The sequence below is a fragment of the Erinaceus europaeus genome, chromosome 5, assembly GCF_950295315.1.
Source record: "Erinaceus europaeus chromosome 5, mEriEur2.1, whole genome shotgun sequence".
Classification (NCBI taxonomy): domain Eukaryota; kingdom Metazoa; phylum Chordata; class Mammalia; order Eulipotyphla; family Erinaceidae; genus Erinaceus; species Erinaceus europaeus.
In genome coordinates, this window is record NC_080166.1 from 94,485,491 (window position 1) to 94,507,831 (window position 22,341).

The following is a 22,341-nucleotide window of genomic DNA, read 5'->3' on the forward strand; positions in this document are numbered from 1 at the left end:
TAAAGAGAATCAAACAAGGCAGAACTACAGGTAAACTCTGCATGTGAAACTAGTGTGAACACTCAGTCTTGAGGTTCTTCGTGTAAAGAAGTGTAAATTTCTCTCAGGATTGGAGCTGGGAAAAAAAAGAGAGAAGACTTCAAAATCTTGTTTCCATTCCATGGTATATGTCAAAATTCCTGCCCTGATCTAAAGACAGAAAAGCAAGACAGAAAATTTACTTTGAATTTTAGATCACTTTTTTTTCTAAGATGATGGATTTTACTTACTTTTTTTGTGAGTTTTCACAAAGATTTGTTTTTGTAGAGGAGGTATTACAAATTTACACCAAAATATGTTTGTTTTATATATTTCTATTTTACAAATACTGGCACAAATGTATACTAACAAGAATAATTATATTGGCTTTATTCTAAAAATACTGTTTTTCTACCTTTAGTGATACTGTTATAGAAAATTATTAGTTAACAAATATCAAACTCCTTGTTTAATTGCTAGAATATACTCTTTTTAATATTTTATTATCTTTATTTATTTATTGGGTAGAGGGTAGGCAGAAATAGAGAGGGACAGAGACAGAGAGATAGCTGCAACACTGCTTTACCACTCACAAACCTTTCCCCTGGCAGGTGGGGACTGGCAGTTTAAACCCAGGTCCATCTACATTGTAATATGTGTACTTAACCAGGTGTGCCACCACCTGGCCCTTAGAATATACTCTTTTTTATTTATAAAAAGGAAAAATTGACAAAACCATAGGATGAAAGGTGTACAACTCCACATAATTCCCACCACCATATCTCCGTATCCCCTCCCCTGATAGCTTTCCTATTCTTTAACCCTCTGGGAGTATACTCTTTAGAAGTTCATGTTTTTTATATCCACTTCTTGTGACTACTCTTGATATTTGCACCACTGGGTCAAGGTCTTCCTAAAGGATCAGATCCTAATGGTGATCTATTCATGGTAGTGAGTAAAAATTTGTGCTTGTTCTTCATCTCAGTTATTAAAATCAAAGACTCAGCCTTAATCTGAGTTCATAATTTATTGAGAAAGTAAGTTAAGTATGGAAATAAGTTTTTACTTCTCATTTCTCACTATTTTTCCAAATATATTCTATAGTCAAATATAATTTATCTTCTTTGGGAGTATGTTCTAGACCTTCCATTTGATTAGGGTTATTTTTACACTGGATTATCAGTCTATTTACTACAAATATCCACTGCACACATGCGTCTGGTTTTTCCTGATCTAGTCTGCACCATCTCATATTCAGTGGCTGTCTAGATTCTTGGAAAACCCTTTGTACAGACCTGGCTATCATGTGAATAGCATGTTGTACTGGAAGTGGAGGGGAGATAAAGGAGAGAGACGCTTGTAGCACTTCTTCACCATTTCTGAAGCTTCCTCCTTGCAGGTGGGGACTAGGGACTTAAACCCTGGTCTTTGCACAAGATAATATATTTGTTCAACTAAGTGTTCTGCCATTTAACCCCTGCAGAAGAGATCTCCAGGCATTTAGATGGCTCTAGGATCTTTCAGTAGGAGAAGTAGGGATGAGGATGGCACTGCCGCCTTGAGTTAACTTGGCCCTTCAAACTCCTAACATTCGATCAGTTCCAGAGGCTTCCACCTTCAATTCTCTCTAGTTTCCTAGAAATTCTATGTCTTATCATCACAAACTTTGCAACTGAAAACATCATCTAAAAATAGAAACTGGATATTTCGATGGTTAGCATTTATTATTAGAGATGTGAATATCATGCAGTATCTTAAAAAGTTACATTTTTGGGACTAGATGGTGGCACACCTGGTTAAGTACACACATTACAGTGCACAAGGACCCAGGTTCAAGCCCCTGGTCCCCACCTGCAGGGAGAGAGCTTCATGAGTGGTAAAGGTGGGCTGCAAGTGTCTCTCTGTGTCTCTCCTTCTCTATCAACCCCACTTCCCTCTCAATTTCTGGCTGTCTCTAGCCAATAAATAAATCAAGATACTTTTTTTTAAAAAAAAAAAGCTACATTTTCAAGGTTTTCTTTGTCAGGAAAAAGAAAAAAAAAGCCTAAATAATATGAATCATAGACTCATAGCTTAAAGGAGAAAAATGGAAATAATGCTTACAGATATGTACCTGCATATCTATGTGAGATAGTATAAAAACACACCAGCAGTCTTAGATCATATTATACCCAGCATTTACAACTTTCCTATTAGCCTCATAGTATAACTCATTGTAAATATGTAAAACCAACTAAAATGGTACCAAAATAACATACAAGTACACTCTAGCAATATTAACAAGCAGTTCACTAACTATAGGTTATATGGGGACAATCCTTAACATTTCAACTGGCCCCTTTGTGCCCTTTCCTCAGGAGATCTAGATTCTATCATCAGGACACATTTCCTTGCTATTCAAAGAATAGTGCAGAGACCAACAATTTATGCATGAACTAGAAGCTTGTTAGAAATATAGAATATCAGTCCTCCCACCCTAGACTTACTAAAAATATGGTTCATATACATATCACTATTTCTAGATTACTATTTATAGCAATCTCTCCTAAAAAAAAGCCATGTACTTCATATTTTGTCATTCCTAGCCATTTTCCCCCAAACTTAATGGAATATGCATCATTTTATTCAATATTGTAAAATTAATATTTTCTTTCTTTTTTTCTTTCTTTTTTTGCCTCTAAGGAGCTAGGTGCCAGCACTATGAATCCACTGCTCCTGGCTGCCATTTTTTCCTTTTTTATTTTAATTTTTTTTATTTTTGCTTTGTATTCGCTAGGACACAGAGAAATTGAGAGGGGGAGGGGAGATAGAGAGGAAGAGAGAGTGGGTAGGGACTGATAACATAATGTTTATGCAAAGTTGCATAATGTTTATGTATTGTTAAATGGGAAACTGGGGAATGTTATGCATGTACAAACTATTGTATTTACTGTTGAATGTAAAACATTAATTCCCCAATAAAGAAAAAAAAAAAAGCAAAGAGACTCTCATGCCTAAGGCTCCAAAGTCCTAGGTTCAATCCCCCACACCACTATATAAACCAGAGCTGAGCAGTGCTCTGGTAAAAAAAAAAGAGAGAGAGAGAGAGAGAAGGAGAGAAAGAGAAGGGTAAGACACCTGCAGACTTGCTTCACCATTTGTGAAGCTTCCCACTTGCAGGTGGGGGCAGCAACTTGAACCCAGATCCTTGAGTGGGTCCTTCACATAGTACTAAAAGCATTTAACTGGGTGCACCCCTACCTGGCTCCCCTCAGCTAATATTTCCTGTTCATTCTTTCCTTTATTTAGATCCACCAATTATTGAAGGAAATATGGAGGCAGCAAGAGCAGTGGATTTAATACCATGGATGGAGTATGAATTTCGTGTGGTAGCAACCAATACATTGGGTATAGGAGAACCCAGTTTACCGTCAAACAGAATTAAAACAGATGGTGCCGGTATGTAAAATAAAACCCTACAAAGCATGTCAGTTTTACAAAGATAGTGACTGTTGAATGTAATTGGAAATAAATAATGCTCTGAGGTAAGTGATCATCTAAAAATGTGTGTAAATGTTTTACTATGTATTTCACACAAATCTATACATGTATTCTATGTTAAGATAGTGAAAAGCTAAAAAGAAGAAAGGAATACTTGGAATATTTTTACATAATTTACATAGGAAAACTGAAAATTCTCTGTCTTCTCTTAGAGAAAATTTACATGAAATGGGTATTACTGACTGAGAAGTAATCAGGCTGTATTACTAGAAAGCATTTATTTCTGTATAGGAATTATGAATTAAATATATATTTGGGGAAAAGTCCAAAGTGTACCAGTCAGACTTAGTGCATCAGAGTTTTAAAATATCAAGTAGGGAGGAGGTCTGAGTTTTGATCATTTACTGTGATTTTTTTTGTATTGATGTTTTCATCTTTTTTTTTTTCTGTCTACAATTGCTTGGCATTCATCACTTTACGATTTTTCTTAATTTAAAAAAATATTATTTGGGAGTCAAGCGGTAGCACAGCGAGTTAAGCCCAGGCGGTGCAAAGCACAAGGACCGGCATAATGATCCTGGTTCGAGCCTCTGGTGAAGCAGGTCACAGGCGGTGAAGCAGGTCTGCAGGTGTCTGTCTTTCTTTCCCCCTCTCTGTCTTCCCCTCCTCTCTCCATTTCTGTCTGTCCTATCCAACAACAACAATTACTACAGCAATAAAACAACAAGGGAAACAAAAGGGAATAAATAAAATACATATTAAAAATATATAATTTTATTTATTTATTGAATAGAAATGGAGAGAAATCAAGAGAGAAGAGGGAGATAGAAAAAGGGAGAGGGAGCGAGAACTGCTTCTCTACTTGTGAAACTTCTGCCCTGCATATAGGGACCCCTGGCTTAAATCTAGGTCCTTGTACACTGTGTGCACTCAGCCAGTTAGCCACTGCCTCAGTCATCTTACAGTCTTATATAGTTAAGATAAAATGTTTTTCTTGTGATGAGAACTCTGAAAATATACTCCCTAGTAATTTTGAAGTAGGCATTTAAATACTATTAACCATAATTGCCATGCTTTGCATTAAATTCCCAGAACTTACTTATTTTAGAAATTGAAGTTTGGGGCGCCAAGCAATGGCATACACATGCCATGCATGAACCAGAGTTCAAGCCCCTGCCTCACACCTACAGGAGGGAAGCTTCACAAGACATTAAGTAGGTCTGTAGATGTCTCTTTCTCTTCCTCTCAATTTCTATCTGTCCTATCTAGTAAATAAAAGGCGGGGAGGAAAAATTGCTGCTGAGAACCATGAAGAGACACCAAGCCCCAGCAAATAACCCTGGAGGCAAAAAAAAAAAAAAAAAAAAAGGAAAAAGATAAATGGAAGTGTGTAGCCTATTAAAAATTTCCTTCACCTGTTTATCTCCTTTACTTTGGCTGGTCCCTAACACACACCAATCTATTCTGTCTCTATAAGCTTGACTGTTTGTTAACTTATTTTTGATCACACATATGAGAGTGGTCAGATAGCATTTGTCGTTCTCTGACTTATTTCGCATAGTTTAATATCCTAGAGGTGCATCTGTGCTGTTGCACATGGCAGAATTTCGCCCTTCAAATAATGCTCTGATCTCCCTATATACATGAATATATGTATACACACATGTACACACACTTATATCTTGCCACCTTTCTGAAGTTACTTGTTTTTCCAGTCTTTGCATGAAGTCTTTAGGGTTTTCTATATGTAACATTATGTCATTTGCACATAGTGACATTCCAACTTATTTCCAACTTTGGTGTCTTATGATTTCCTTGAATGCAAATTATTATATAAACTATAAATGTTAGCTAGGCCTATTCTGGGTAAAGCAGAAGATTCACAGTTTTGCTTGCTTTTCAAAGATTTTTTAACTGGAAGAAAATATAGTATATGGACAAGGAATGTAGGGTGAACAAGAGGCATTGAGATGAGAAGGACTTCTTAGATTCACTTGGGGAGTCATAATACCTCTAAAGGATAACTACCAAGAAAGAGCACATCTTAATATTATTTAATATTAGACCACATTCTTAGTATGTTCTTTTTTTTTTTTACTGCACAGTTATACCATTCCTGGAGGTCATTTCCTTTTTCTTCTTTAATAAAGTATGAGAGACAGAAAGAGAAAGAGAGGAAGAGAGAGAAAGGCAGAGAAGAAATGGTCTGCAGCAGTGTTATATTTTTCTATAAGCTTTTGTCCTGCAGATGGGGACTAGTGACTTAAACCCAGGACCTTGTGCACGATAACATATACACTCTACTAGGTGCACCATCTAAGCCCCTAAGTATGTTCTTTTTGTCATAATTCAACTTTCTCTATTATTCAAATTTAGGCACACATTTTAAAACTAAATACCAACTGTATTAATTTTATTATTTTGAAAAAAAGATTTATTGTTTTGTTTATTTTACACTGGGTAGGGAGAGAGAGAAAGGGGAAAAAAAACCTGACCATTATTCATGCACTTGTGATGTTGGGGGATTGCATCCTGGGTACCAGACATGTAAATTTTGTTTTCTACCCACTGAAACATCTCTCCAGACAACCAATTCCATTTAAATAACTTTCAATATAAGAAATAATCCTATTAGCCTTCTTCTCTGCTTTATTAGGTAGGAAAGATTTAATTATATCTCACAGGCTTAATCATTTTATTTGGGGGAAATTTTTTTCCCCCTCTAGCGTTATCTCTGGGGTCTGTGTAAGAAATACTAATCCACTGCTCCTGGCAGCCATTTTTTCCCCATTTTATTGGATTGAACAGAGAAACTGAGAAGAGACGGGAAGGCAGAGAGGTAGCGAGAAAGACACCTGCAGACAGGCTTCAGCTGCTAGTGAAGTGGACGCCCTGCAGGTGGGGAGAAGAGACTCGAACCCTAATCCTTGTGCAGGTCCTTGTAACCAAGTGTGCCACTGCCTGATCCCAGGAATGATTTTAAACAGATTGATGTTTACAATTATGCTGTATTTACATCATTTACATTTGTGACTACCTCAATTTATTTGTTTAACTTCTAAATAGAAGTTATCAATTATTATGCCTTTAGTTTTTAAAGGCAAATTATTCATAATACTGTTAATAAACTCTTAGAGTTCCATGAATTTACCAAATAAAAAATGATTCTGTTATAAATGAAGTAAGCGAGGTCTGGGAAGTGGCACACCTGGTTAAGCACACATAGCACTGTGCACAAGGACCCGCGCAAGAATCGGGTTCAAGCTGCAATTCCCAATCTGTAGGGAAGACGCTTTACAAGCAGTGAAGCAGGTATGCAGGTGTCTTTCTCTCCCTCTCTATCTACCATTCCTTTCTTAGTTTCTCTCTGTCTTATAGAATAAGCAGGCAAAAAATAAAAGGAAATAATGGCCACCAGGAGCAGTGGATTCATAATACCTGCACAGAGGAGCCCCAGCATAACTCAGGAGGCATAAATAAATAAATTAAATGACTGAAATATTAATATGTCCTGGTTATTTCACTTTATTTTACTTGTTTTTATTTTTTTGCCATCAGTGTTTCAGCTGGCGCTCAGTGTCAGCATGGCTTTACTATTTGTAGTGGCTTTTTTGTTTGTTCTTTTTCTTGCTTTTTGATAGCTGGTGAGAAGCAGACAGAAATAGAGAGGGAGACAGACACAAAATAGTTTCCCTAAGCTAGTAATAGTTACTTTCATGAGCTAAAATTCAGATCTATGTTTATCTGACACCACTTCTTTTTTAATTTTTTTTATTTATAAAAAGGAAACACTGACAAAGCCATAGGATAAGAGGGGTACAACTCCGCACAATTCCCACCACCAGAACTCTTTATCCCATCCCCTCCCCTGATAGCTTTCCTATTCTGGGAGTATGGACCCAGGGTCATTATGGGGTGCAGAAGATGGGAGGTCTGGCTTCTGTAATTGCTTCCTCACTTAACATGGGTGTTGACAGGTCGATCCATACTCCTAGCCTGTCTCTCTCTTTCCCTTGACACCACTTCTTACAGACTGAGCTTTTTCTTCTAAAGGTAGTTTCTCTGCTGATACCTACCAGGGTGAGATAGGAAAGTACAACAGTCATTTTTTTTTCCTAAAACATTTTTTATTTGTGATTAAGAGTGGTTTGCAAAGCTGTAAGAGGGACTGACTTTGGTGTATTGTACCAAAGTAAAGGAGTCAAAAAAATGTGTGTGAGGGGGGGCAGGACTTTCTTTTTTTTTTTTTTTTTAAGAAAGGATTAATTAACAAAACCATAGGGTAGGAGGGGTACAACTCCACACAATTCCCACCGCCCAATCTCCATATCCCACCCCCTCCCCCGATAGCTTTCCCATTGAGAATGGGGCAGGACTTTCTAATCCTGGTGGAGGAGGACCTGGGCTGGAGGTAATTGCACTTTGCAGAAAATTGTGAAGTAGCTCCAGTGGTGCAATCGGTTGGTGCATGGTACTTATACAGAAAATTGAGAAGTTTTACACATGTATCGAAAACTGTATTTACTGTAAACCATTAACCACCCCCCATGAAAAAAAAGAAGAAAAAAAAAGATTGTAGGATCAGAGTATAGTTTCAAATCACACCCATCAGCACAGCTCTGTGCCCCTTCCATCTTGACAAGGGCCTTATAAATCATCATTTCTCTGATAAAATTATTTAAACAGGACTTTAAAAAAATCTTGGGTCCATACTCCCAGAGAGTTAAAGAGTAGGAAAGCTATCAGGGGAGGGGTTGGTATACGGAGGTCTGGTGGTGGGAATTGTGCGAAGAAGCTGTACCCCTCTTATCCTATGGTTTTGTCAATGTTTCCTTTTTATAAATAAAAAATTTTTAAAAACTTTCTCAAACAGAACTTTATAAACACATCTAATTATATGAAACTTTTTCCTTATTCTGGTGAAAGCTTATAATTCATTCTTAACTATAAAACTAGCAGTGTTCTAAACACCTGTTTTTGCATTTAGTTTATCTATCTGGAAAATGAACATGGATGTTTAGGGATTTTTTTGTTTTCCTACCTCACAGAGATATTCTTAGGATATGAGATAATATAAGTTGAAGCTTTCTAGAACACAAATATCACTCAGGCTTTCATTACTATTCTTTAAAACTACCTACATTTGTCACAGATAGTTCTGTGTGATGGAGTTGCCCTTTTCAAAAAACAAAAAGAAGTGATAGCATAATCTCACTAGTTCTTTTAGCTACATCATTTCATTTTGAAAGATCTATGCACTTGATTTGATTTGACATGTGTTCATTCTCAAAATAAAATCACAAAAAATAAATAACTAAATTGTTCTCAAACTTATTTTAATTAAAATTATCTCATGTTTTCTCAAATATACATTTTTATCTTATTGAATTTGATTAATATTCTGTGATATCTTGACAAAACAATATGAATTTAGTCTTATCAGACCAGCTTTGATAAAGTACAGAGTTATTCAAGGGAAGGGAGTTTATAGCCTTTGGCATTTATGAAATTTTTAGGCCTTTCTCTTCCCTTACCTCAGAAAATGATTGAATATGTGCATAGAAAATGATTATATGAGATAATTTTTATGAGATTTTAGTTTTCTAATCCCAACATAAAGTTAGTTAACTTAAATATATTTTAAAGGACAATAACAAAAACTAGCTCAAGAAAATGGGATTCAAGCAGACTCTGTATAGTTTCGTTCCACAGTTATCATTCACATTTAAGACTGTATTTAGAAGATAGGGATACTTGATACCAGTAGCTCATAACTGAAAACTTTTTAACTTCAATATTCTCTTACCCTTAAAAGTAATGAGAAACTTGTCTCAGGTTAATAGCAAACTTAAAATTATGTCAAGTTTATTACCTTTTAAAAAACACATTTTGGCATAAATATTTTTAACATCATTTCATATGATATATTTGCTCAAATGGTGTTTTGTTAATGACTTGTTTTCCTTTCTGGTGTACTCAAAAATAACTCTCTGTAAATCCCTTTATAATACAACAAACTAATGAACTGATAATCTTATTCATAATGCACTCTACGGCCCTATAGTTGTATAAATGTAAAAATTATTTTTCTCAATTGTGAAAAATTAAATCCATAACTTTGATGACATTTTTAAATTTTTCATTAGGAAACAAGATCATTTTTTGGTCAAATTTTATGGCTTATATCACTACATATTTTGGTATAAATTTTCAAATAGAAGTCTACTTGTTTGCTCTACTTAATTCCAACAGTAACTTAAAGAGATTCATGTAGTTTATAAATATTCCTAATTTTACAGACAAAAAAAGTTTGGATTACTCACAGATAGTATGAAACAGCTGAGTGTCAAATCCAGGCGGTATAATTTTCTTTTTTATATATTTTTGTATATTTCTTTATTCTTGAATAGAAATTGAAAAGAGAAATTGAAAGGGAAAAGGGAATTAGGAAGAGAGAGAGATACCAACAGCACTGCTTCAAAGCTTGTAAGTTCTTCCATTGTAAGTGATGTCCAATGGCTTGAGCCTGGGATCTTGTACACTGTAACATGCTGCTACATGTTACGCTACATGTAGCTAACATGCTGCACTACTGGGTGTGCCACCATCAGGCCCCTGTAATTTTCTTAAAAGTAAAGTGATATAGGTTTTATAATACTGTCAGGGGTCTAACTTTCACATTCTAAAAATGTGCTCTCATACAACTCTCTGCAAGGATAATGTTCAGTACTGAATTCCCAAGACATTCATCTTTCAATAGCATCTTGGTACCTTCATTTAAAACTTCTAAGACTAAGGACACATAATTTAATTTCTGTGAGCTTCAGTTTTAGCCTCTCTAATTTAACATTAGTACCTTTTTATCTTTTTTTTTTTTAATTTATAAAAAGGAAACACTGACAAAACCATAGGATAAGAAGGGTACAACTTCACACAATTCCCACCACCAGAACTCTGTATCCCATCCCCTCCCTTGATAGCTTTCCTGTTCTTTATCCCCCTGGAAGTATGGACCCAAGGTCATTGTGGGATGCAGAAGGTGGAAGGTCTGGCTTCTGTAATTGCTTCCCTGCTAAACATGGTTGTTGACAAGTCGATCCATACTCCCAGCCTGCCTTTCTCTTTCCCTAGTGGGGTGGAGTTCTGGGGAATCTGAGCTCCAGGACACATTGGTGGTGTTGTCTGTCCAGGGACGTCTGGTTGGCATCCTACTAGCATCTGGAACCTGGTGACTGAAAAGAGAGTTAACATATAAAGCCAAACAAAAATTATTATCTTATAAATTGTTATGATTACTTCAGCTTTTAACATAAGCAGTTAGTACTGCTCAGTGCATATATTTGATGGATAAATATATTTACTGTATTATAATGGATCATTTTAAACTTATTAGAAAAGCTTATGCACTCAGTAACATTTGAATTAGCAATAAATTTTTATTTTTATGAATACAGTAAAAAGTCATATTATTACAAGTTATTTTAAATATTTTTGTATTTCTTATAGTAAAATTTAAGTTTATCTTTAAGTTTTGTTTTCCATTTATTCTAATTTTAAAAACTAATATGCATATAATTTGGTATTTTACATACTTATAAAAATCACACTTGCAAAAATGGGAGCATGTTTGACTTTTCATGTATCATTATGACAAATAAGAGACGCCAGCATATGTTATGTGGGATAAAGTTTGGGTCCCACTTGATTGAAAGGCTGCCGCTATGCCTCATTATGCTTACTGAAAGGCACAACATTACTAAATTAGCACATGCCCTTATCTGCCCAGTTACTGAAGGTTTAGATCTCAGTGCACAGTTAGGTATATTCTTTGGATTCAGACAAATGCACTATTAAATGGATTGCCCCAAGTGAAGAATTAGGATATGTGTTTGTAATTCATTATTGTCCATTTAATTTTAACTGTAAGGAAAAGACAACAAAAAAAATCTTTCAAAGCCATGTGTCATTGTAAGACATTTCCCATTAGCTTGTTGCTCTGATGGTGCTGTGGTTGAGTTGATTATCCTGTAGTAGTCCTTTCAGGTTTGTTTTGACAGCTTTAACATTTGTTTGCCAAATCAAGTCAGTCTAAGAAAAAAAAAAAGACGAAAAATACCTGTAACACAAGAATGAATACTTTTCATGTTATATAGAGATTTCTATATTTTCTATCTAGTAAAGGTTTGTGTTAAAGTTACTTGCTGTTAATATAGACAACTGTTATAAAGAGCTACTTTATTTGAATATCCAAATGATGTACAATTTACTTGATTTTTACAGATAGCTCTTCAGTAAGAATACATACTTAAAGATAATAAAATCAGATGTAATATTTCAGTCTTTTTTGGTTCATTAGACTCCAGAGCATTATTTATATGACCACTGGAATCTCTAATAAACTTATTTTAAATTACAGTGAAATGTTGATGCAAAGTAATGTGAAATGTTATATTCATGATATCTTTACATCTGTAAAATTGACTCTATAGGTTGAAGCATTCATTAACAAAAAGTACTCAACATATTATAAATATAATGGTTCTATTTTCATGTACTCCATGATTTTCATAATATGGGATTTATCACAACACATTATATACTTTTAGCTAAAAGCCCAAAGAAGTACTTCTGTACAAATTATTTAAGCATTCAAATCTAAATGAAAAATATGACAGCACTAGTTTCTTTATATAGGAGAAAAATATAATGACATTGGCTTAATTTCAATTTTTACTATTTCTCAGGTCTATGAAATGCTAAAACACATTAGCGCTCTTACAGACATGATTGAAGAATCACTATTAGAACCCATGACAAAAGAAGACAAGTTAGTCCAACAACGACAACAATAACTACAACAATAAAACAATAAGGACAACAAAAGGGAATAAATAAATTTTTTTTTAAAAAAAAGAAGGGGAGTCGGGCGGCATCTCAGTGGGTTAAGAGCACGTGGTGCTAAAGCTCAAGGACCAGCATAAGGATTCTGGTTGGAGCCCTGGCTCCCCACCTGCAGGGGAGTAGCTTCAAAGGCAGTGAAGCAGATCTGCAGGTTTCTATCTTTCTCTCCCCCTCTCTGTCTTCCCTCCTCTTTCCATTTCTCTCTGTCCTATCCATCAATGACGACATCAATAACAACAACAATAATAATTACAACAATAAAACAACAAGGGCAACAAAAGGCAATAAATAAAAGAAAGAAGACAAGTTAGAAAAATCTTACTGTTTTTAACCTTTCACAGTAAACAATTATTGTTTATTCTTATTTAATTCAATCTCTCAGTATTTTCCTGAATATCTCCTTAAATTATGTCAAGTAATTTCTCATTAAAATAAAGTCTAGTTTGTTCTCTGTTAAATACCCTGGAGCCTAAAGTTAAATACGCTTTTTTGGTTTTTTGTTTGTTTGTTTTAATTTATTAATTTTTTTATTTAAGAAAGGAGACATTAACAAAACCATAGAATAAGAGGGGTACAATTCCGCACAATTCCCATAATCTGATCTCCATATCCCATCCCCTCCCCTGATAGCCTTCTTCTTGTTTTTAGGGTGATTTGCTTCCCTGAAAGGAATCACTATTAGCAGCTAAGTGCTACTGTTCCTTCCAGCAGGACTCCATGTAAATATAGAGCATCTAGCCACTCTCTTCTCAGATTCCTGTCAGATATGTAGAGTAGTGTCAGTTCCACCTAAGGGGGAAAATATTCCTTAGATACTAAGGTAACAACTGAACATTGAAAGCTAACTCCAGAAAATTAAATCAACAAGTGACCTAGGATATAAAAACACTCCATACGGAGATGCAATTACTTGTATTTCTATGCTTTCGTTGCCTTCTTTTCAAGACCGTAGGTTCAAGGGAAGAACATATTGTCCTTCATTTGCTTCTTTTAAGTCTGTTTTCAGAATAAACATAAATATTATGAAATGGAAACAGTCAAACATAAACATACTCCATTTTTAGCCCTGTTCTAAACAAAATGTTTAATAGTTATAAAGACATGATGTGGAATGCTTTGACAATTAGCACTTATCTTGATGAAGGCAATATTTTACTCAACAAATTGCACCATAGTAGATTATCCTAGAGTTATTTTTGGAATTATTTGCCTGTGGCCAGTATCCTTATACTTAGAGCTAACCTGACAAAAATTGATTTATTCATTTATTTTGAACAGCATGATTTTTTTTCTTTATAGCATGTCACATTTTAACTTTAGAATATGAGTTATGTGGTTTAAAATATTTTCAGGAGTTATTTTAATATTTCAGTCATCAGTATGATTTTATCTAAAGTGGTGTAAGTGAATTATCTTTTAAAATCCTTTGTACTCAATTTCACTTTTAACATTCATATTTTCACAGCTGAACAATAAAGTAACATCTCTCAAAAATCCTACTAACTTCAGCAATATCATCACTTTATAGATTTAGATGTGTAAAAGAATTAATTTTGCTTATTTCTATGCAATTAATGTACATATATCATCAAATATTTTGTATGGATACATTAGGAGAAATGTTGAATTATCTACCGTTGAATCAACTGTTTATGAATCTACAACTCAGCAAATGGGTGTCTCATTTTCAGTGTGGAAGGTGTGGTTATATTCATTTGGCATAGGATTTAACGACTTAAGAAAAAACTGGCATTCAGTCTTTTCTTTAAATGATAACAAATTCATATTGAGCCATGGCATTAGTGTTGAAACAAATTCTTGTAAAAGTACCACTTCTCCAAGTACCTAGGTAGCTAGTTTTGAAGTGTCTCTAGTACATGTACAAAGTACACCTTATTTTCTGTAGGCCACTTAGGTTAAAACCAAAAAAGATGTAGTATACAATAAGATACAGTGTACAGTTAGATACAGTGTACGATTATATACAGTATACAAATTCAGTAAAACTCAGACTGCCCTGAAGTTCTTTCCAAGGGAGAAACTTGGAGAAAAACAATATACCCTTAGACTTCACAGAGCAGTTTTATGGCTTTTGAGAGTGAGTTCAGTAAGTTAAGTAGAATATAGATTAGCATTTATTAAAAGGTGAGTGTGGAGTTGTGGAGCTAGAATAGCTATGCAAAAGACTTTCATGCCTGAGGCTCTGAGATTCTAGGTTTAATTCCCAGTGATACTATAAACCAGAGCTGAGCAGTTCTCTGGTATCTCTCTTCTTCTATCTTCTCTTATTGAAAATAAACAAATAAAATTTAAGTGATTGTAAAATATTTTTTAAAAAATTGTCATGTGACTGGAAGGGTATAAGGACTTGGAGATTAAGAAGCAGTTGGGAGCTGGGAATATGGCTTTTCAGTAGAACATATAGGTTTGTTACTCATATGGTGCTGGATTCAAATCCCATCATTGCATTAAAAATGACAAAGCAGTGTTCTGATCTCTCTATATCTATGTCTCAATTTTTTTTAAATAAAAGAAAGCAAAATTATAGGGAGTCAGGCGGTAGTGCAGCGGGTTAAGCGCATGTGGTGCAAAGCCCAAGGACCTGCTTAAGGATCCCAGTTCAAGGCCCTGACTCCCCACCACAGGTGGTGAAGCAGGTCTGCAGGTGTCTTTCTTTCTCTCCCTGCTCTCTGTCTTCCCCTCCTCTCTCCATTTCTCTCTGTCCTATCCAACAATGACGACGACAACAATAATAACTACAACAATGAAACAAGGGCAACAAAAGGGAATAAGTAATTTTTTAAAACAAGGAAGCAATATTACAGAATGATTTTTAAGAATGGAGAGTCTGCAATATGGAATCTTTTCAGTAGAGAGCTTGAATACTGAATGATAAGATAAGAGATAGAGGAAGAGCTGATTAAGAAAAGATGTCTGATTTATATGACTACAAATTGATAGTAGTGTACATAAACACCATTCCCACCACCAAAAGACTGCCATTCCTATCACCAAAAGGCTGTGTCTCATCCCATACCCCTCCCTGAAACCCTACCCCATGAAGCTGAACATCCACCCTTACCCTCAACCCAGGGTTTTTACTTTGGTGCCCTACTACATTCAGTCAAATCCTGCTCTGAGTTTCCATTTCTGTTATTCTTTCTCAACTTTTATGAGTTGGATCATCCCATACTTATTGTTATGTTTATGACTTAGCTCACTTAACATAATTCCTTCTAGATCCATCCAAGATGGGTCAGAGAAGGTGGGTTCATTTTTCTTAATAGCTGTGTAGTATTCCATTGTGTATATATACCACAACTTTCTCAGCCACTCATCTGTTGTTGGGCAACTGGATTGCGTCCAGGTTTTAGCTATTGCGAATTGTGTTGCTATGAACATAGGAGTACACATTTTTTATCCTTAGTTGAAACCCTTTTTCATTCAGGGCTCAGTAGATATCTTGCCATTCTCTTCTGGCTTTTAGAGTTTGACTGGAGAAGTCTGCTGTTATCTTATGGGTTTTCCCCTGTATGTGACTTTTTGCTTTTCTCTTTCAGCCTTTAGGATCCTTTCTTTATCCTTACTTCTTTTCATTATAACTATGATGTGTCTTGATGTCTTCAGGTCTGGGTTGATTCTGTTTGGGACTCTATGGGCCTCTTGAATCTTAGTGTCCTTTCTGTTGTTTAGGTCTGGGAAGTTTTATTCTATAATTTCCTCTAAAATGTTTTCTTCCCCTTCCTCTCTTTCTTCCTCTGGCAGGTCAAGTAATTCTTTTGAGATCATCCCATATGTCTCTGTTGTTGTTTTCAGTGTCTCTCAATCTCTTTTTGAGCTCTTTTGCCTCTTTCTTTGTTTTCTCTAGCTCATCCTCTGCCTAATTCTATTTTCTGCTTCTGTTAGCCTACTTTTCCTTCCCTCATCTTCTTTCTTCAGTTCAGTTATAGTATTAGCTTGTTCTGCTAATAGACCTTTTAGTTCAGCTATTTCAGCTTTCAGTTCTCTAATTATCTTGAGGTAGCTAGTAATTTCCTTGAGAGTTTCGTCTATTGTTTCCCTAATTCTGAATGCCCTTTCCTCCATAGTTATATTCATGTCTGTGATTATTAGGTTTACTATTGCTTGCATACTTTTCTTATCTATGATTACTTCTGACTGATTTGGAGTTTCTTCTGGGCTCCTGGCATGATTCATTGTGGTTGCAGTTTTATTTGCTCTTGATTTAACCATTTTTTTATTGATGTGTTTTTTATTTTTCTGTTCTGTCATTCTTCAGCTGTTGTGTTTTGAGTACAAGCCACGCTATACTAAATACCTCTATGACAAATGCAGTCACCAACCTCAGAAATTACAATAATAGTAATTGAAGCAAGGATTGATGCAGTTTAACCAATACCAGTTAGCCAAACAATAGTAACCAAATCCAAATGAAAGAGAAAGAAAAAGGAAAAAAGTGAAAGCAAGAATAGACAATTATGCAAGTCTTCTGTCCACTGTAGAATATAGGGATAGCAAGAGGATAAATGGAAGTAGAAAAGAGGGACACACAGAGAGAGAACACTCTGAGTCAGATTTCTTCCCCAAAATAATTCACAGATGAGTATCAGTGAATTCAGAAAGCAGAAGAAGGAGGAAGGAAGAACAGAAGACAAGAACAAGAAGAAAAAAAAAGAGCAGTGAAAGGAAAGAATTTTTTTTTTGATTAGCTAGGAGGAGGGAAAAAGGGGAGAGTGGATGGAAGCGGTAGAGTGCAACAAGTTCCTCTCAAAATGGATAGGACACCCAGTCACCTAGCAATGGAAAAAACAATAACAGTTAATTTTGGTCAACCTGAAGAAGGAGGTGGGGGAAAGTGACATATATATATTAGTAATAATAAAATAGAATAGAGTAAAAAACCCTAATAGTCAGTCTGCAGCTTGACCGGCTCAGAATTAGCTCAGGCAGCCTGAACACAGACAACCAATTGTAACAATAATAATAATAACCTCCAAGTAGTCTTTCCCAGGCAGGGCTGATACTCTGATTAGTCAGATATTTTTTCACTCAAATAGAGCTCCAGCCACTTAGAAAAAAAAGAGAGAGAGAAGGAAACCAAATAGGAAAAGGATTGGAATGACACCCCTGGTGGGCCAGGAATCTTGGTAAAGAAAAAAATTCAGCTGGGAGCCTGCTAGGAGCAGCTCTCCAGCCCCTGGGGTCTGGTTATGGGGTGGGGGAGGGGTGCGCTTCAGAAATAATCAGAAGTTTTCCTTTCCTTTTCCTCCACTTTCTAGCCCAAGATTGAGGCACAGGACCCCTCCTTAGTGTCACACTTAGGACCCCTTCCCTATTCACCGTCCTGCTGATGGCACAGTATCTTACCCTATTCTGCCGCCTTTGTTGGAGCTCACACCAGCAGTTGCCTCCAAGTTGTCATCTTGACTCTGTCTTCCAGGTGTACACATTTCTTTTTGGTTGGCTATTATGTTGTCCTTAGGGTATATCCCTAGGAGAGGAATTACTGGGTCATATGGAAGGTCTATGTATAGCCTTGTGAGAGTTCTCAAGGCTTCTCTCCACAGAGGCTGGACCAATTTACATTCCCACCAGCAATGCAAAAGGGTTCCTCTGTCCCCACAGCCTCTCCAGCATTTGTTGCTGCTTTTCTTTTGATGTATGTCATTCTTACAGGAGTGAGGTGGTATCTCAATGTTGTCTATATTTGAATTTTTCTGAAAATCAGTGACCTGGAGCAATTTTTCATGTGTTTTTTTTAGCCTTTTGGATCTCCTCTGTAGTGAATGTTCTGTTCATATCCTCTGCATATTTTTGGATGGGGTCATTTGCTTTTTTGTTGCTATGTTTGCTGAGCTCTTTGTATATTTTGGTGATTAGTCTTTTGTCTGATATATTGCATGTGAAGATCTTCTCCCATTCTGTGAGGGGTCTCTTTGTTTGTGTGATGGTTTCTTTGGCTGTGCAGAAGTTTTTCAATTTGATGTAGTCTCATTGGTTTGTTTCTGATTTAGTCTTCCTTGCAATTGGGATTGTTTCACCAAAGAAGTCCTTGAGGTTTAGGTGGGAAAGTATTCCACCAATGTTTTCCTCTAAGTATTTGATAGTTTCTGGTCTAACATCCGGATCCTTGATCCATTTGTAGTTGACTTATAGTCATATGAATCACTATTTAATTAATATAAGAGGGGGAAATTGATTGAATGTCTCAAACTTTTTAAATCACAGACTGAGGTTTTTTTTTTTTTAATACATAGGCTGAGTCTTTGATATTTTGACTCCCTTAAAAGCTTAGACCAGGGAGAACAGAAGCAACCAGTGGAATAGCTATACCCAAATAATGTCAAAGGACATAAATTATGGTGATGTTGTGTATGATACAGCAAATACTAACAAAGTGATATTTCAAAGTTAGTCCAATTACCGAATAATGTGATTATAGTAATAACTATTGTCTTCTTAAACCTAAGATAGCAGGAACCTCCTACTTCCTCTTTAGAGCCTGTATTTCCCCCAGTCCTGGAACCTCTAGGGTGGGGCTCTCTTACCTGAATGCTTTTCTCAGTTCATACTAAATGACATTGCATTTGCCTACCCCAACCTAATCAATGCAAGGAGTACCACCTCAGCATGCTTCAATTCAGACTGTACCCAAAGACATCAGGCATGGAATGTCAACCTTTCACCCTCATTACTCAGGTTCCAGATGCTAGCATGATGTCAAACAGACTTCTCTGAACAGACAAACCCACCAATGTGTCCTGTAGCTCTGCTCCCCCAGAGTCCTTCCCCACTAGGGAAAGAGAAAGGCTGTAAATATGGATTGATCTGTCAACGCCCATGTTCAGCAGAGAAGCAATTACAGAATCCAGATCTTCATCGTTCTGCATCCCACAATGACCTTGCGTCCATAGTTCCAGATGGTTAAAGAATAGGAAAGGTATCAGGGGAGGGGATGGGATACAGAGTTCTGGTGGTGGGAATTGTGTCGCGTTGTACCCCTCTTATCCTATGGTTTAGTCAATGTTTCCTTTTTATAAATAAAAAAATTTAAAAAAAAAGATTTCTGAAAATGTTTAGGAAATGGAAATGAGAGCACAAGGAACAATATCCTATTGATAATATTTTCAGGTATGCAGAGGGAAGTCATTATCCTATGTTAAGGTACACAGCACCATTTTGTAACACAGATTGAAGCATAAAATAACACAACAGTAAGTTGTTAGTGGGCCATATGGTTCAAAGGTAAGATCTGCAAAATGTTTCCCCAACAAAATATATCTGCTCTTTCATATTTGACGGCAAAATGAAAAGACACAGAAGAGGAAAAAAAAAGGGGGGATATTGAATTTGCTTCAATATTCTTTGTTTTAGCAATCAGCACATTTAACTGGCATTGAATCAATTTTCCTGGCAGTGAAAGATTATTATAGCCACTCCAAGACATTGTTATATAATTGAGTGGATCATGTATGTAATTTGCTTTTCCAAATGAAATAAAAAATGCATGGTGTCTGCGGTAAATAAGGACTCTGGTGTCAGAAAACAGAACTTAGTCTTAATGTTTGCTGTTTTGTTTGTTTCAGCACCTAATGTGGCTCCTTCAGATGTCGGAGGTGGGGGTGGAAGCAACAGAGAGCTGACTATAACATGGGCTGTAAGTATTACTAAACTGTACTTATGAATAAATTAACAAAATCTCTATATGCACGCACACATATATACAGTTTGCTTTAACTGGGCTTGATCACACACCCACTTTGTTTCCTGAAATAAAGACAATCTTCAGATTACATGCAAGAATATATTAGTAATGTTTATTTTTAAAAATTTATTTATATTAGTGATTTACAAGATTATAAAGTAATGGGGGTATAGTCCCACACCACTCCCACCACCAAAGTTATGTACTCCCATCTTCCCCACTATTGTATTTTCTTTTTTTTAAACTTTTAAAAAAATGTTTAATATTTATCTTCCCTTTTGTTGCCCTTGTTGTTTTATTGTTGTAGTTATTATTGTTATTGATGTCGTTGTAGTTGGCTAGGACAGAGAGAAATGGAGAGGGGAGAGGAAGACAGAGGGGGGAGAGAAAGAGAGACACCCATTGTGAAGCGACTCCCTGCAGGTAGGTAACCAGGGGGCTCAAACCAGGATCCTTACGCAGGTCCTTGTGCTTTGCGCCACGTGCCCTTAACCCACTGTGCTACCACCCGACTCCCTGTTGTATTTTCTTGACTGTGCATCTGTACATTGTATCTCACTCACTATGACTTAGCATGCAGATCCTATGCAAATGAGATCCCAAATGCTTGCTAAGGAAACTTTGGGCCTTAAAGATAAAACAGCCATCCAAGCTGCAGCTTTCTCTGTAATCAGGTATCTTGAATTCACTGTGGCCTGTTATTACAGTTGTAATTATAAAATAAAAAAATAACTGTATAATTTAAATTGGGCCTGGATATTCAAAACACTAATAATTTAATAAAAAAAAAGTACTTTGTGTCAGATCCTGCTCTTATTTTTCCAATACTGATTTCTTAGTTATTCCTTAGAGGTTCCTGCAATGTAGCCTGCAACCTTGGGCTTGCAAAGCATGTCCTCACTCTACTGAGTCACCTCTCAGGACACATGCACTTGCTACTAAGAGCTTTTTTAAATAACCTGATTTTGACTTTCTAAAGAAAAAGAAATGCATTTTGCATTATTTTAGTAACTAAAAATACTAAATAGTATTTACTATTATTATTATATTTACTATTATTACTATTAATACTATAACTAACTTTAATTTTGTATTTATAAATATCATATTGTTATGAAAGAAGCATACTTCTTTGACAGGTCATATATGTAATAATAATAATCTCTGAGGGGACTTTAAAACAGATGATATGCCTCAGTCCTGAAGTCAGAAAGTGTTCTCAAACTAGTTTCCCACAGATTAGTACACTGTTATCCCCCATTGTTTCAATATAATATAGATATTTTAGTCTTATATAGTTCTTTTATTATTGTTTTTAAACTCTAAAGAAACCCATATACTTGCTTATTGCATAAATATTACCTGAAACCTTCTTCTAGGTCCACAGGATAAGATCAATAAAACTGATAAACACTCTGGCCTCTCAAAACCTATAGTGTAGTCGTTAAGATGATAAAGTACTTCAATGAAAGTATTGCACAGAGTTACATCATGATAATTAAAAAAAAAAAAAGACAAGGTAATAGAATAGGGACTTCTATGGGAAGAATTGTTATACAGCTATTGAAAACATCAAACAAGTGATTTTTATCTCAAGAAATTGAGGAAGTGGATCTTATCACATATGGAAGAGTATCCCAACTAGGAGAAACAGAATGGGAGCTCACCCTGGGGCCCACCTTAGGGTGTGGCTAGAACAGCAAACTTAGTAATGAAGTACCACATGGTTTTGCCCTGGAATATTAAGGTAATGTAAATTGTGAACTAAATATGTATTTTATTCAGGGTATAATCTGCATCAATCATCATTTGCATAGAAATTCTTCCTCCCATTTATTGTATTTAATATTTTGATTTCTATTTAGCCTTTGTCACGAGAATACCATTATGGCAACAATTTTGGTTACATTGTGGCATTTAAACCATTTGATGGGGAAGAATGGAAAAAAGTCACAGTGACGAATCCAGATACTGGCCGATATGTCCATAAGGATGAGAACATGCGCCCATCTACTGCATTTCAAGTTAAAGTGAAGGCCTTCAACAATAAAGGAGATGGACCTTACAGTCTCACGGCAGTCATCAACTCAGCACAAGATGGTGGGTAAAAGAAAGACCTTACTAAACTGATGAGACAACAGGTAACACCTAATACTCTGCAGGCCTTTTGTTTGATGTCTCTTGGATATTACTTATTAAGTTATTTTAATGGTAATAATATGCATTTATCAAATGAC

The 22,341-nt window shown here is 35.7% G+C and overlaps 1 protein-coding gene across 2 annotated transcripts in view; it reads left to right on the plus strand.

Annotated features, from left to right (window-relative positions):
* CNTN1 (contactin 1) overlaps positions 1-22,341 on the plus strand; it is a 340,636-nt gene that overhangs the window by 262,449 nt on the left and 55,846 nt on the right. For both annotated transcript variants that reach the window (XM_007531154.3, XM_060191552.1), the window contains 3 exons: positions 3,307-3,456; positions 19,986-20,056; positions 21,970-22,204. In XM_007531154.3, coding sequence (XP_007531216.2) covers positions 3,307-3,456; positions 19,986-20,056; positions 21,970-22,204 — 456 coding nt within the window. The remainder of the gene's footprint in view (positions 1-3,306; positions 3,457-19,985; positions 20,057-21,969; positions 22,205-22,341) is intronic.